The following is a 16,037-nucleotide window of genomic DNA, read 5'->3' as shown; positions in this document are numbered from 1 at the left end:
TCGGGTCACCTGCAAATTAAGAAGGTACAGGAGGGAACAGAATATGAAATTACGTAGGCATGGTGTAGGCAGAATTACAGTATGCACAGAAGTGTGCTAACTTCCATAAAACCTTGAGGTTACTTGCATAATAACTTGATGGGATAACCATGTATTCAGGAAAATTTTTTGTTCTTTCCTCTGGTTATGGAATTATTCTCATTACCCTCCTATATAATTTTTCTCTTGTTTTCCCATACCTTTCATCTTCCATCTATCATACTGCCTGCTAAGTCACAATCTCCTCCCATTTCCATTATATAAAGGTGATATTAGTTCACACCCATAGCTATTTTGTGACTCATGAGATCAGCACAGCTGTTAACTATTAGCTCTGCTAGCCGGAACCCAGGAATACTATTTTAGAATAGTGGTTTCCAAACCTCAGTCATATTCTCAAAAACTGTTACCTAAAAAAAGGTGTTTAGCAAACAGTCCAAATTACATATTGAATCATCTTAGAATTGAGATGTTGATTTTTTTCCAAAATGGAGAATTTCCTTATTCTTTTGCCTTTATAACATCATAACTTAATTTTTGTTTCTTTTTTTTGCTAACGAATTGGCTTGATTCTGTGTATTAAGGGGTAATGATAAGGGAAGAAAATGTTCTTTTTGGCATGGAAAAGTTTTAGGTTACTTATGTTCAAACCTTTAAAATATGCTCCTAAATTTATACTTGGAAAGAACCAAAACTATATTCACGTTTAAAGGAAAAACTGTAAAGCAGCTCTTTTCTGATACATATTCAGACACTACTGAACATGAGGAACCCAAATCATAGTGGTAGCTTCCTAAATAAATAAGAAAAAAATATTTTAAATTTCCAGTCATCACATTTTTAGAGTTGGGCATGTCTGTTATTCAGGAGCTTGCTTATCAAATAGGAGGATATGAAGGCCAGCAAGAAGTCATTTAGCTCTTCGGCACATGCTAGGACAGTTCTGATTGGGTGTCAGACAAGACTCATAATGTGCTCCAGGTCTCATTATAAAAGCCACAAAGTAATACAGTACCTAAGTTCGTGGTAATCTTATTGGTCTCATGTGTTACTCCTTCCAGGAGAAGTCATCTGTCTAGAAGTTTGCCTCCACTTTTTACCAGCCTTATACCACCAGTCCAGGTCCTCCATGGATAGCAGATCCAGAGAGAAGAGTGTCACTCCTGTGCAGACACTTAGGAAATTAGCAACTTGCTCCCCTTTGTCTATACTTTAATGTGTTAGGAAATCCATTTTCCTTACAATTTTGCCCAAATAAGCTCGTATACAGTTCTATGTCCTTGCTTGGGAGGAAGTAACTGGTCCAGCACTGCATAGCAACACAGTGTCTGACTCCCATGTCACACAGCGGTGGTGCAATTCTCAGGACTGTTTTGGTGAGGTCTCATGAGCATGACTTTTGTTACACCAGACTGTGGGTTTTGTGAATACACCAGCTATGTGGGCTTTTTGAATTACCCTAGTGTCTTGCCTATAAGACCTTCCTAAAAGTTGCTGATTGGATCAGTCTATGCGTAATTTCACATATCAGTGTGCGACTGGGGATCTGGCCAAAGTGCTTCGCATCCATCACCAGGTGGCTGTTAGTGCTGGGTGGGAAGCAGCGGCGTGAGAGAGGGGCGCTGCGGCAGCACGAGCAGGAGAGTGGCGCTCAACCCAGGGGCTCTAGGACGGCCCCCCTGCAGTCATCCGGAAGTGCGGGAAGCGGCTACTGGGCAGTGGTATTTCTGGCATAATTCCCACATTTTTCAATGTAAGAATTCTGAAAAGTTTTTAAAAATTGCTAAGTGAGAGTAATATGCAATATTTAACACAATGTCTGCTTTTTAAAAAAAAAAAATCTGTGAACATGCTACATATGTTGTTTAATAAAAACTAGATGATGGAGTCAAAGGAAAGACTTACAAGAGATAGCACTGTGAATTGGCCAAGAAGCACAAAGGTCCCTATTAACTTATTTTTTTCTTTTAAGGGAGAAAGCTGGAAATACAAGGGTCCAGCTTGTGAGTCGGGAGAAGTTATCGTTACATATGTGTATATTGTAACAAATGTGTGACACAGAAGCTGCTCCCCTCATAGTAGTCAGGGAGTGGAGAGAGCGAGAACGAGGGGTCCAAATTCTCCAACCTGTCTTGCCTCCATGAATCCTGTATTACTTATTTTTCTTGTTGATGAACTGTGGCAAAAGCTACTTGAGAGAGGACTTGTATTGGCTCACAGTTTGAGGGGACATGGCCTCTCATGGTCTGGAAGGCATGGCAGCAGGCGGCTCCATGGCAACAAGAACGTGCTCCTGGGACTGTTCACCTCACATCTCTGAGAAACAGAAGCCAGAGGCAAGACAGGGAATGAGATGGGCTGTGAGACATCAGTGACCCATTTCCTCCAGTGAGGCTTTACCTCTTAAAGGCTCCATGACTTCCCAGAGCAGTGCCGCCAGCTGGGGTCTAAGTGTTATACACATGAGCTTGTAAGAGACATTTCACATTGCACCTATTGCAAGACACTAGCAGTGCCACAGGTACCGTGAGCACAGCTGTGTTCAGCCTTCAGGTCTATCCATTAGTTACGTGAATACAGCAGACTTGACAGTATCAAAAATGTATGTCAAAAAAAAAAAAAATGAAGAGGACAAACTTGTGAAAATATTTTCACTCATGTCATAGGAAAAAAGATTGACTCTAAGATACAAAGATACTGATTTGGGAGAGGGGATGAAAAATACTAAAAGGAAAGGGAAAAGGATTAGAGTGTGGAAAAGACAAATCCATTTTATAGGAAATACAGATTTTTTTAATATGAAAAGATACTTAAATTCACCCTAATGGAAGAAACTCCATAAATCATGTATGTGGTTTTACTGTACACTCTATTGAAAGGCTGTGGAAAAGCAGGCATTCTTATACATTAGTTGAAACTAAATTGTAGTTATACCAGTGAGAGGTGGGTAAGTTGGCAACAGCTATTAAAACTTACCTTTTGGCATTAATGTATCTTGGTTTCCTGGGTGTGTTTTAATAAAATAGCACAAACAAAATAGTTTAAAATAAAAGAAAGCTCTTACCTCACAGTTCTGGAGGCTAGAAATGTGAAATCAAGTTTGTGGCTGGGTTGCACTCCTTCTGGAACCCACTAGGGAGCTTTTCCTTGCCTCTTGCTACTTACCTGTGGTCATCCTCAGCCACAGCTACAGCAACTCCACCCTCTGCTAACTGGTTACTTACTGACTTAGCCACACACACCCTTTGGCAGTCCTTAGTCACGGCCATGGCGGTTCCGTTCTCTGTCTTCACGGTGTGTGCTCCTTGCATGTCTCTGGCCATCTCATAAGAACACCAGTCATCAGGAGCCTGTCCTTTTCCACTGTGACATCTGCACTGACCCTGTTTCCAAAACAGATTATATTCTGAGATGCTGAGGGTTAGGAATATAACCTATCTTTTATCTAATTCCCAATGATCCCAAGTTAGAGTTTATTGTGTAGAAATCTTGAAACAATTCAAATTTGTGAATAGAAGCTTATTAAATATTACACATGTTATACCTGCAATGCTGCAGTATTGAAAACGAGAAAATTGTGAGCTGACAAGGGAAAACTTTTAAGTCAGGCAGAACAAGAACATAGCAGGTTCTTTTGGGGTAAGAAGGGGAAAAATGTATATCCACAATTGCATATATCTGTACAGAGAAACTGAAAATGCGTAAAAAGAAGTTAGGATGTGGCTGTGGCAGGTGGTGGTAGAAGAGAACAGAGATGCAAGTCAGACTCCTAGTCTCTTAGCTTGCTTTGGTTTCTAAATCATAAATTACCTACCTGAGAGAATGATACACGGAAATGCTGTCATCCCTTGGAATTCAGTGAAGGAACTAGTTTTCATGGCAAAAAATTGCCAACGTATTGTCTGAACAAATCAGCTCCTCATTTGCTTCTCTTTCTCTAAAGCTTTGCTAAGTATTTAGTGCATGGAATCTTATCGTCAGTATCTCTTGATTCGAGTACCACATCACGGCCCTGGGTAGCATCTTTATGACTGATATTCTCATTAATAAGTCTGATCATCTGCCTGTTCTCCACCCTTTGGTCAGACATGAGAACAAAAGCTAATCAGGCAGACATGTCGTTCCTTAGGAAGGCGCTGTTAGGAACAATCACTTGATGAGCTCATAGCAATTCGCATTAAAATGGTCTTCAAAGCAGGAGCCTAGGTAATGAGTCTGTATTTTATTCATCTAAAAATGTAAAGTGTTATGAAAGGAATGTTCACAACCTTCAGTAGCACATTACCTTTAATTTCTTTCTCAAGAATTTCCTTGGCCATTTTTAAGTGAATCTGATTAATGTACCAAGATTAAAATCATGTTTGAAAAAAAATTAAACTGACAAATATGTTTTTCCCTTTCCTCTGTCTCAAAAGGAGTTTTTATTTTTGCTGATTCTTGTAGAGGCTTAAGGGTTTAGGTTCATGTAACTAGGATCATTCAGAGAGCTGCCACCTACTTCCACACCCTTTACTTCCCTTCTTCATCCTACTGCCCATGTGCTGGCTTTGTAATTAGAATGGTGAGGAAAAGCAATGTAAGTCAGTCTCTTGGTCTAATTAGTCTTGGCAAAAGAAATGGCCAAGGAAATCATTGGAAATATGGCTAAAAAGATGTCTTTATTTATCCATGGGTTTCAGTTTGCAAGTTTATCCTGGTTCTTGGGCAGTCTATAGAAGACCATTTCTTCATGTGTCCTTGTTTCCATAAAAGCCATTTAGGTACTCAAAAACATTGCTCTTTGTGTTACAAGGAAGTGTCATTATACGAGCTGTAAGAAGTGAGCAGGTTGGAGGTGGATAGAGTGCACACTTTCAATGAGAGCAGTATTATAAATACTATTCATTTCTAGAAGTAACATAAGCCAAAGAGTTAGAGGCAGCAGAAGTTGTCAAGAAAGTTCACTGTGGAAAATAGTCTTTAAATTCCAACTAAACTTAGATACGTAGGAAAATCTAAAATATAATCTGAGAACCTCAAAACCAAAGGAAAAGTGCAGAGAAAAGAAGGTGGAAAAAAGGAGATGTAAAGGAAATATGTGGTTGCAATGAGAAGATAGAAGAGGCCATCAGTGAGTTACATCTAGGTGGACTGTATGGAGTTCTGGAAAAAGGCTTCTGCCCTCCCTGTGGGTGCTCAGGAGCGCTCCACCAGTGGTGAAGCCTACGGAAACTCGTCTATAGCCAGATGCGTAGACCATCCTGCCCGGACTGTCCCCGCCCTTGCTCCTTTGCTCTTCTAAAGAACTGCGACCCAGGGACTTGAGATTCCGAGTGTAATTGTTGCCTCGGGGCCGAACAGTCCCTCAGCTGTCTCCCTTGCTGGCAGGAGTAAGCCTCTTCACTAGCAGCTCAGGTCTGGCCCCTGTTAGCATTAGCTCTGCCAACCAAGTCGAGCCACAAGTTAGTTTTCCTCAGCTGACGGGTGGTGCCATTTGGATGTAAGTGTGCCTTGTGTAAGCCAGTTCCTTGGCATGTCAGAGATGTATGTTGAGGGGAAGGAGGAAAGTGAGGGAAAGATTAAGTAGGAGAGTTTCTTTAACAGTTTGCTTTCTTTACTTCTGGAAAAGGCAATTGACCGAGGCCTGGCCTTTGAGCTGGTCTACAGCCCTGCAATCAGAGACTCCACGATGAGAAGGTACACCATCTCCAATGCCCTCAATCTGATGCAGATCTGCAAAGGAAAGGTACAGTGCAGAACCTGAGGCAGTTGGTTCTTGCTGTCCTGGAGTTGTGAGATGGGTCCCTTTCTGTAAAGCAGAACATTCTCAAGACACTAAGACACACTCCCGTTTTCAGTGAGCTCTACAAGTTTTAGTTAAAAAAAAAATCTCAAGGGAAAAATAATTAATATAAGAGAGGGGTTAGATGTGTTGAAGCTTTTATTTTTCATAAGGAATGTGCAGTTTGCCACCATGAAAAGAATGCTGTAGGGATGATAGTAGTTTGTCAGTGAGTTGAATTCAGTTCATGTGATTATTTCAGGTAGTTTTCTAAACTTACTGCATCTGTACTAAGATTTCTATGGAAAATCCTTTTTTTCCCTACTTTAGTTGACATGAGGTCTGTGAGGCCTTTCATTTTTTTTTCACTTTAATTATTTATCTTATCTTTAAAAGAAATTGGTATTAGAGTTAAAAGGGGATTACTGATTATTTGTATTACATAATTCTTCATTTTGTTTACATTTATCTAAGATTATTATTGGTCACTTTCTGTTTTCTAGAATGTAATTATATCCAGTGCTGCAGAAAGGGTAAGTCCAGCATGTGATACTTTTGTCTTGCCTTTATAGTGATTAAATTTTTCTGTTTCTAAGAGAGGAATGAAAACAGTAACATAATGAATTTCCTACTGGCCACATTTTCCCATAGTAATTGCTAAAGAATAAAATGGGGCTGGAGGGAGGGTTCAGTGGTTAAGGCATTTGACTGCAAGGCCAAAGGACCCAGGTTTGATTTCCCAGGACCCACGTTAGCCAGATGCACAAGGGGGCGCAAACGTGTAGAGCTCATTTACAGTGGCTGGAAGCCCTGGCGCACCCATTCTCTCTCTCTCTCTCTCTCTCTCTCTCTCTCTCTCTCTCTCTCTCTCTCCTTTGTCTGTCAAATAAAATAGATATAAAAAAATGTTTTACAAAAAGGAATAAAATGGATTCCATCTATTTTGGGCTTCAAGTTTTGTGTGTATAGGTTTTCCTTTATATTGTTCCAAAATGCTTTTCATGGTTCATTTATGATTTCAGAAACATCAAAATTAGGACCTATGTTTATGAAATTGACTTATTGAGATAATTAAGCATCGTATGACTAAGTAATTGAAATGTTATAAAGAAATTCTCACATCTTGTTATTCATTTCTTATTTAGCCCTTGGAAATAAGAGGACCATATGATGTGGCAAACTTGTATCCTTTTCCTAATAAGAAGTCAAAATTATCTTTCAGAAAATAGAGCTTGACATACTTTTCTTACCCAAATGGATCACATTGGGTCATAGAGCTGTTCTTCCTTCTGGTTTTAGGACTCAGAGAGGAGAAACAGTGAGGAACTCTATCTAATAAATGACTTCTCTGGTACAGGCTTCAGTGGAGCTAAGAACTGCTGTGGAATTAGTCTTGTCTTGTTCGGACCAGAGGAGCTGGCATTTCATTTATGTTTGTTATTCATATGTTTAGTCTGACTCTGGGTTGAAATCCTTAATGGTCACGTCAGAGGCTTGCTGTTTGGGCTCTCTGAGAGCGATGCCAAGGCTGCAGTGTCGACGAACTGCCGAGCAGCACTTCTCCATGGAGGTGAGCTGGTCTGCTAGTAGAAATTGAGTGGTCACATTAGAGGCAAGTCATGTCTATCACACAGTTGAGCCCTATCTGCTTCATTCTCCTTCCTGCAGAGCTCCTGTGAGGCCATCTTTTCTGTGCGTGTTCTAACCGAACAGCCAGTGCTTTCTCGCTCTGCTTCAGGCTTGACTTTCTGCACTTTGGGGAGTGCATAAGGTTTGCATTACAGGAATGAATATTGAATGTGCTTTTTCACTAACCATATTTGTTCTTGGCCACATTTGATAGGCTTCTAACCTCCCTTCCCCATCTCATCTACAGATGCATGTGCTTTCTCTGATGAAAATTAGTTTTTAAGACTAATATTAGTAATATATGTTAAACCACTTAGTAAGAAGACATATGTTTTAAATATCCAAGTAACAAAACTGTCTATAACTTGTACTTTTATTACAACTCAGAATGTTTCTTTGATTGTTTTTTATTTCATGATCAAGCATGTGCTGATTGAATAATTTTGGGGGATGTTCTTTTTTGTTTTGTTACTTTTTTGGGGGGGGGGTTCGAGGTAGGGTCTCACTCTGGTCCAGGCTGACCTGGACTTAACTCTGTAGTCTCAGGGTGGCCTTGAACTCACGGCGATCCTCCTACCTCTGCCTCCCCAGTGCTGGGATTAAAGGCGGGCGCCACCACACCCAGCTGTTTTGTTACTTTTTTGAGACCTGGTCTTACTGAATAGCCTAGACCAGCACCGTCTCTTGAGTGCTGAGATCACAGCTGAGCTCCCATGCCTGGCCCACTGTATCTTTCTCACTCACATTTCACTCATGTAGATGTACCTCTTCATCTGAATTCCACTCCTGGCAACATACTGAACTTCTGTTCATCACGTGATGAAATTGTAGTTCTAGAATATTTGGAAGTGAGAATGGAGTCTTGTTCACACCACTTGCATGCTTGAGCAAGTAGTTTTGTCTTCACTTTCTCATAATTTTGAGGAATGCTTACAATAGTTTATGCAGTTTAGTTGATAGTGTCCAGATGACTTTTCCACTTTAGAATTGGCTGTGATATACTAAGTTACTTGTCAGGGCAATAGCTACATTGTTGAGGCTCATGTGTGGTATCTGACTGTTCTTAAAACATATATATATACACACACATATATATGTATGTATGTATGTATTTTATTTATTTATTTATTTAGCTGCAAGAGAGAGAGATAGAAGAGAGGCAGAAAGAGAATGGGCATGCCAAGGGCCTCCAGCTACTGCACATGAGCTCCAACTGCATGCACCACTTTATATACCTGGCTTTATGTAGGTACTTGGGAATCAAATCTCATGCATCTGGAAGCTTTGCAGGCAATCACCTTAACCACTGAGCAGTCTCTCCAGCCTCCTAGTGTCTGACTTTCAATTCTCTGATTTCTACTTAGGAGAGATGCTTAGTGTATTGATTTTCTATCATTCTTGTAGCTTTGCTTCTAATTCCAACATTGTTACTTTGAGATTACTGTATGTATGTAGAGTAGACCTATCTCATACATTCTGGGCAGGATCAAATTCTCAGGATTTTTATCAAGATTTTTATGAAATGTGGGACTGGAGACATGGCTCGAGGATTAAAGGTGCTTGCTTGCAAAGCCTGCTGCCCCAGGTTTGATTCCCCAATACCCACATAAAGCAGATGCACAAAGTGGCACATGTATCTAGAGTTCATTTCCAGTGGCAGGAGGCCCTGGCATACCCATTCTCTCCCTCTGGTTCTCTTTCTCTCTCTCTGTTTGCAAATAAATAAATGTTAAAAAAAATTTTTTTCCTGAAACTAGGGAATTTGGTTCCCACTTTGGCAGTGTTTCCACTGTGTCCTTCCATTTTAAATGAATGTCAGAGATCACCAAGCCAGCACCATGACTGGCTGGGATTGCAGCTGATGTTCAAAATAGAGTAAACAGGAAGGGGAACAACAAGGAAAAGGGCACAGCTGGGGAAATAAGAAGTTGGAAGTTTGCATTGGATTTCAAAAGACTCATCTGTGCAGTGTACAGCTCTTAAGGTTTTTCTAGAATCTGTATATAACAAAGGAATGGGCATGGACCGTAGGTGACATTTCCTTTCACCACGTGTTCCTAGGGCAGTCCTGCTTGATGTTAATGTTTCTGTGAAAGTAGAATGCTTCTGTTCAGTGGGCAGCGTGGTAAAGTATAGTCACATGACAAGCCAGCTACCAGGTTGTAGTTGACATTGGGACCTACGTGAGACAGCATTGTGATACATATCTTAAGACTTCTGATCTAGCCTAGGTTCCTGTAGAAGATGGAATGATATTGAGGCAAAGGGATTCAAAGTCTAATGTCACTAATGACATCCCAGGCATGTGGGGTCAAAGAACAACTTTAAAAAAACATTTTTTTGTTTGTCTTCATTTGAGAGCGACAGACAGAGAAAGGCAGAGAGAGAGAGAGAGAATGGGCGCGCCAGGGCCTCTGCAAACGAACTCCAGACACGTGCACCCCCTTGTGCATCTGGCTAACGTGGGTCCTGGGGAATTGAGCCTCGAACCGGGGTCCTTAGGCTTCACCGCCAAGCCATCTCTCCAGCCCCAAAGAACTTTTGATGTCTGTCCCCTCCTACTCTGCTTGAGGCAGGGTTCTCCTGTTGTTTACCTGTGTGTCCACCAGGCTGGCAGCCTGCACGTTTCCTGGATTCTCCTGTCTTGTAACCCATCTTTCAGTTGGAGTGCTGGGTTTATGACTGCTGTGCCTGGCTTTATATAGATTCTAGGGATCCAAATTCAGGGCATCATGCTTGCACAGCAAGTGCTTTCACACATGGAGCCATCACCCAAGCCCCTGTTTTTATTGGTTTGTTTGGCTTTTTAAGATAGAATTTTTCTGAAACCAAGCATGAGTAGATGTAGTCATATATTTTGCCATACTATAGTATGGATGGCCTCTCATCTGATTTCCAATAAAGTCCTCTCTTTAAATTGTGTCTTAAGCCGGGCATGGTGGCACATGCTTTTAATTCCAGCACTCAGGAGGCAAAGGTAGGAGAATCACCGAGAGTTTGAGGCCACCCTGAGACTACATAGTGACTACATAGAGACTACATAGATTCTAGGACAGCAAAAAAGTGTCTTAGCACCAGGCGTGGCAGTGTATGCTTGTGATCCCGCCCACAGGAGGCTGAAGATCAGAATTGGCTGGACTATGTAAGGAGTTCACAGCCACCTGGGCTACATAGCAAAACCTTGCTTCAAACATTAGTAAATAATGGTGTCTTACCTTCAAATACTGTGATTTTTCTGTTTTACAGAAACTAGAAAAACGGCTTTTGGAATTATTTCTACAGTGAAGAAGCCTCGACCATCCGAAGAGGAGGAGGATTCTCTTCCAGCCTGCAAGAGAGCTAAATGTGAGGGCTGAGCAGAACGCTTCAGTCCATCAGCACGCCCTTCTCCTCTGTAGCCCATCTCACCCTCCCCACAAAAACCATAACACTTTTGCATAATTTGCAGTTTTCATTTGAAACTAGAAACCATTAGTCTGTAAAAACAGGCATTAAAAACAGCAAACAAAACCTACTAAAACATTTTATTTTCTAAAAGGCTAATAGCTTTATTAAGTATATTTTATAGAAGAACAGGCTACAGTATCATTAATGTAGATGATATTCTATTCATAAGGTGCTTTAGTATGCAAGAGACTGAAAATGTAAAAACAAATGCTTTTTCTACTTGGGGTGTATATGTGTGTCTTTTTAAAACTTCAAGAAATGGTTATTTTGAATACTATCAAAACATGTTAAGGGAGTAGCTTTTAAAGCTTTTTATTTATTGATTTAAGTCAAAGTGCCTTCTAAGGCATTGCTCTGTAGAAGCAGAAGGAATGTATACATAAAATTATACTTCTTCTCTTTACTACCTCTCGTCTTAATGATGTATTTGAATTAAATTTCCTTTATTTAGTAACTCCTAAAAACCTAATAGTGGTTTTCCCAATAACTATATTTAAGATGTCAAAGCATTTAATTTTAAAAAGTCCTTGGAAATAGTTTATTTGTAATAACCAGGATCATCATGTTAAGTAGAAGTAATCACATTTGCAAATATCTATATTTATGCAGAATTGATGTAAAGACTCCAAAACATACTGGAATAGATCAAAAGATATAACTGGGTAGGTAGGGGGGAGAGCCAAGGAGAAGAACTCTGTTTTGTGTCCAAGGACAACTAATATTTAAAACACAAAGCTCAATAGCTCACAAATGTACATGTCTTGATAAAATATTAGCAAATAGAAATCATTACAACGGTTAAGCTTTATTCAAGGAACATAAGCATATTTTGTTTCTTTCTAGTACACTATACTTCATCATAGTAATTGAAGAAAATGAAAAAACAATCAGAATTCTAGTGGATGCCAAGAATGACATAAAGTAGGTAGCCACTCCTGGTTCTATGCATAACTAGGAACACCCTTGATGAGCACCAGGCCTGGTGATGCAACCCTGTAAGCTCTAGGGAGGCTGAGGCAAGAGGTTACGAGTTCCAGGCCAGCCTGAGCTACAACAGCAGCAACAAAGGTCAAGATGTACAAGCAAAGGAATACTGCACAGATTCGTATAGATATATAGGTGTAGATAATCATCTGTACATATATGTGTTCATGCAAACACAGTAAGCTTGAGGACAGCTCAGGAACTACTGTGCTTGTTGCCTGAGTACTTGAGTTCAGACCCATGTGACAGCCCAAAGCTACAGCAGACCTATAATCTCACTTTGCATAGTGCAAGAGAATTTCCTCGAAGCTCACAAGTGGAACAGTGAACAACATAAAACCCTACCTCCAACTAGGCGGAAGCCAAGGACCAATCAGAAGTCTTCCACACGCATGCATGTGCACACCATATGAACTTTACAACTGGGCGGAGGCATGGCTTAGCGGTTAAGGAATTTGCCTGCAAAGCCAAAGGACCCAGGTTCGATTCCCCAGAACCCACGTTTGACAGATGCACAAAGGGACACATGTCTGGAGTTCGTATGCAGTGGCTGGAGGCCCAGGTACACCCATTCTCCATTCTCTGTCCTTCTTTCTCTGTCAGATAAATAAACTTTAAAACTTTTCTTTTTAATCAAAGCATAGGGTTGGGATAAAGTATTTGCTGCTCCAGCCTGGGGGCTGAGTTCAGTTTTCCCCAGGCCCCATAAAGAAAGCTGGAAGCTATAGTAAGCCCGGCATGCTGGTGGCTAGATGAGAGGTGGAGACAGGAGGCTCCCAGAAGTTCCCTGGAAACCAGTGCATCAGAGAAGCTCTGCCTCAAACAGGAAAAGTACTCTGGCTACATGTGCATCACGACACGTGTGCACCTGTACACTCACACACAAAAACACTGCAGTCATTAGTGGCTGAGTCCCCTGTCCTATCCAGTGGACTAACCTGTGTGACCCGTGCCACCGTGTCCACATGTAGTCTGCCACTTCTTCCTGCAGTGATTTGCTTCCCCCTTGACCTGCTTCACTTCAGAGTTCAGCTGCATTTATTCACCGGTCTGTCTATACCCATTGCCTTTAATACTGTAAAATCTGCAAGTAAATTTAAAAATTGAGCAACAAAAAACCAGTAAGGATTGCTGTCAGGTCTCTACGCCCCACCAACACAAAGCTCGTCTCATGCAGTGCCTGTCATGTCCCTAAGAAACAGAAACATCAGAAAACATCTCACCATACTGGATTCCTGGTCCAGGGCTACGTTTAACTTGGGTAAACAGTAGTGCTACCATCAGTGATTTCCTTAACTGACAAGGTCTGCATGTTCTAGAATGACTACAGCAATGGTAAATTCCGTGACATTGTCAAGGATAGTAAATTTGTCACCAATGAAAAGATCTGTCATAAAAGAGATCCTACCATCATCAAATGGCCTTTTATGTGGCCCCTCTGTCAGTTATGGATCTAACCAGCTACCTGCAGAAGATGGCAAAGGTAGGTGCAGGAGCATGCCTATAATTCCAGCACACGGGAGGATTTTGACTTTGAATTCAGCGTGGACTATGTAGTGAGACCCTGTGTTTCTGTTTCTTAACTGGGCTGGAGAAATGACACAGTGGTTAACAATGCTTTCTGTGCAGTCATGAGGACATGCAGAAGCCTGAGTCTGGATCTTAGGATCCCTCCTAAATTGCTGAGCATGGCCTTGCCACCACTTTAACCGCAGTTCCACAAGAGAGCAGACACCAAAGAATCATCGGAGCCCAGGAGACCCACAAGCTTTTGAACGGTAGAGATTTGCTGAGAACAGGCCTGGTGGAAAAGCAGTGGAGCAGCACACCCAGCTCACTGCTGCAGCCACAGCGCCTCCTAGCTGCAGGCGGGCGTATGGAACTCTGCAAGGGCATGGGTACTTGGATTCATTTTCCACACACACATTAACACTCACACAAAGAAAAAAGTACATGGTGAGCTAGGGATAAAGAATGTCCTCGGCTACTGTGAGCACCCGGTTGTTAAAACAAATAGTAATCTCCACTCCTAATCTTTTTTTTTCATATTTTATTTATTGAGAGAAAAAGATAATGGGGTGCACCAGGGCCTCTAGCCACTAAAACAAACCCAAGATGCATGGACCACTTCATGCGTCTGGCTTTATGTGGGTACTGGGAAATCGAACTCAGATCCTTAGGCTTTGCAGCCAAGTGCCTTAACTGCTGAGCCATTTCTCCAGCTACTCCTGTTCTGGATTCTTTGGGTGACATCTCCCTAAATGACCACTTTGTTGAGCTTTCCCCTTATGATGAATTAGGCTGTAGCATCAGAACTGTGGCCCTTAGGGTCTCTAAGGAATGTGGGCCACATAGTTGCAGTTAGTATAGGTCATGGTGTGGCCTCTTGTCTTGAAAAACAATCAGGACTTCCAGGCAAAATTATGAATTTGAGGCTGTCTCCATGTAAGCCAGTAGAAGAAAGTGAGGACAATAGAGAATGGACTCTGTTCCAAGGAGAGGAAGAGCTTCAGAATTCACAAGGGAACTGAGAGGACACCTGGAAAGAGGGTGGGAGAGGTAGCCTACACAGAGAAGAAAGCCACACAGCTTCCTAGTGGAGAAAAGAGGCCAGTTCCAAAAGGCGGGGTTGAGAAGATGTCCCACACAGTTTAAGAATGTTTGTTTACAAAGTCGGCCAGCCTGGGTTCAACCAAAGCCAACCATGTAAGCCAGACACAAAATGTGGCCCAAGTGTTGACTGTTGGCTTACATAGGCAAGATACCCTGGTGGCCCCGTGTGCACTCATGAGTCAGTTCAGGTCCCTGTGGACTTTGGTGAGAGTGATTTCTCTGGCAGACAGATGAGCAATGGACAGAAATCTGTTTCTGCCATGCTATATGACACAGGGCAGCTAATTAGGGAATAATCACAGGTCACAAAGCTTCAATTTGTCCTCACAAAGTGAAGAGGTAAAGGATGGTGCAGGTGGCAGAAGGCTCATCTGAGGCCAGAGTGTGCATAGAGAAGGATCAGCCTGCTCTCGGGCTAGGGTCAGATAAGAGCTCAGCAACGAGAATAGCCCAGGAGTTTGACAGCTCTGAGCCTGAGGTCGATGGGTGGATCAAACTGGATCCACCTGCTGTAGCGCCCAAGAACTCACATCCACAGCTCCAGCAGGGTGATTAATACTCAAGGGGTCTGAAAGTACAAAGACAAGTTGTCTGCCTGTACCAGTAATATAGTGGCTTCCTACAGCCCCAGTGCACTTCGGAGACACCTTTGTGGTAGTTTGAATTGTGATAGCTCAAATGTATGGCCCCATAGTCTTGGGTGTTTTATTAAAATTGAGTATACAACATGAGCCCCTAGTGAGTAGATCCTTGCTATGGGGAGGGATGCAGAGGGCATGTCACTGGGGGTGTATCTTGAGTGGCCCTAAGGTGTGTGGAGAGCAGTTGGAGCTCTGGTGGGTTTGTGGATGGTGTCTCTCTGCTTGGATCTATGGAAATGAGCCAGCTGCTTCTGCCATGGATTTAGCAGCCCTGAAATAAACTCCTTTCTCCCACAAGCTGCTTTTGGTTGGATGTTTGTCCCAGCAACATAAAGCTGACTGCAACACCTCCTCAGCTGAAATACTAGTCACCCGAATGGATATAATCTGAGGAACTGAAAACCTTCTTAGTTCACAAAGGAGAAGTGCTTGGTAGACACAGAAGGAAAGCTACCAAGGAAAAGAAGGACACTGGGCACTTGTCCAGACTCAGTAATAGCATGAACCATAAGAAGAGTCCACGAGTTCAACTGACCCCTCCCCTGTGCATGAAACTGGCAGTTTTTATTCCAAGGGCCAGAATGAAGCTACTCTGACACCCCATGTTCTTTTTTTACCCTTGTGATACTTTTTGTTGTTTTTTTAAGGTTTTATTCGCACATTCATCTAACTTTGTTTACATTTTTTTTTCATTTTGGGGTAATATTTTTTCTTGTCCATAGTTTCTTTTTTTTGTCTTTTTGTTTGCCTCCCCCATTCCTTGTTTCCTCATTAAACCCCCAGTACCCATGAGGCATGGATTCTATGGGTTGATAAGAGATTCGATGGAAAAGGTGCAGAAATGTTTCAGATCATTTGCAAAGCTCCACGTGTGTCCATGGCTGACTAATGGAAGACGTTCCCTGCACAGTCAGTCCCCAGCC

General features: G+C 41.9%; 1 protein-coding gene across 1 annotated transcript in view; it reads left to right on the top strand.

Moving 5' to 3' along the window:
• Window positions 1–11,279, top strand: part of Rpp30 (ribonuclease P/MRP subunit p30) — a 29,746-nt gene extending 18,467 nt beyond the window's left edge. The window contains exons 7-11 of the mRNA XM_004653207.3: window positions 5,648–5,764; window positions 6,304–6,333; window positions 6,946–6,983; window positions 7,291–7,370; window positions 10,676–11,279. Coding sequence (XP_004653264.1) covers window positions 5,648–5,764; window positions 6,304–6,333; window positions 6,946–6,983; window positions 7,291–7,370; window positions 10,676–10,785 — 375 coding nt within the window. The 3' untranslated portion in view covers window positions 10,786–11,279. The remainder of the gene's footprint in view (window positions 1–5,647; window positions 5,765–6,303; window positions 6,334–6,945; window positions 6,984–7,290; window positions 7,371–10,675) is intronic.
• The last annotated feature ends 4,758 nt before the right edge of the window (window positions 11,280–16,037 follow it).

This window comes from Jaculus jaculus, chromosome 1 (assembly GCF_020740685.1).
Source record: "Jaculus jaculus isolate mJacJac1 chromosome 1, mJacJac1.mat.Y.cur, whole genome shotgun sequence".
Lineage (NCBI taxonomy): Eukaryota > Metazoa > Chordata > Mammalia > Rodentia > Dipodidae > Jaculus > Jaculus jaculus.
The sequence above is the reverse complement of the archived record's forward strand: the minus strand, read 5'-3'. Positions and strand labels throughout refer to the sequence as shown.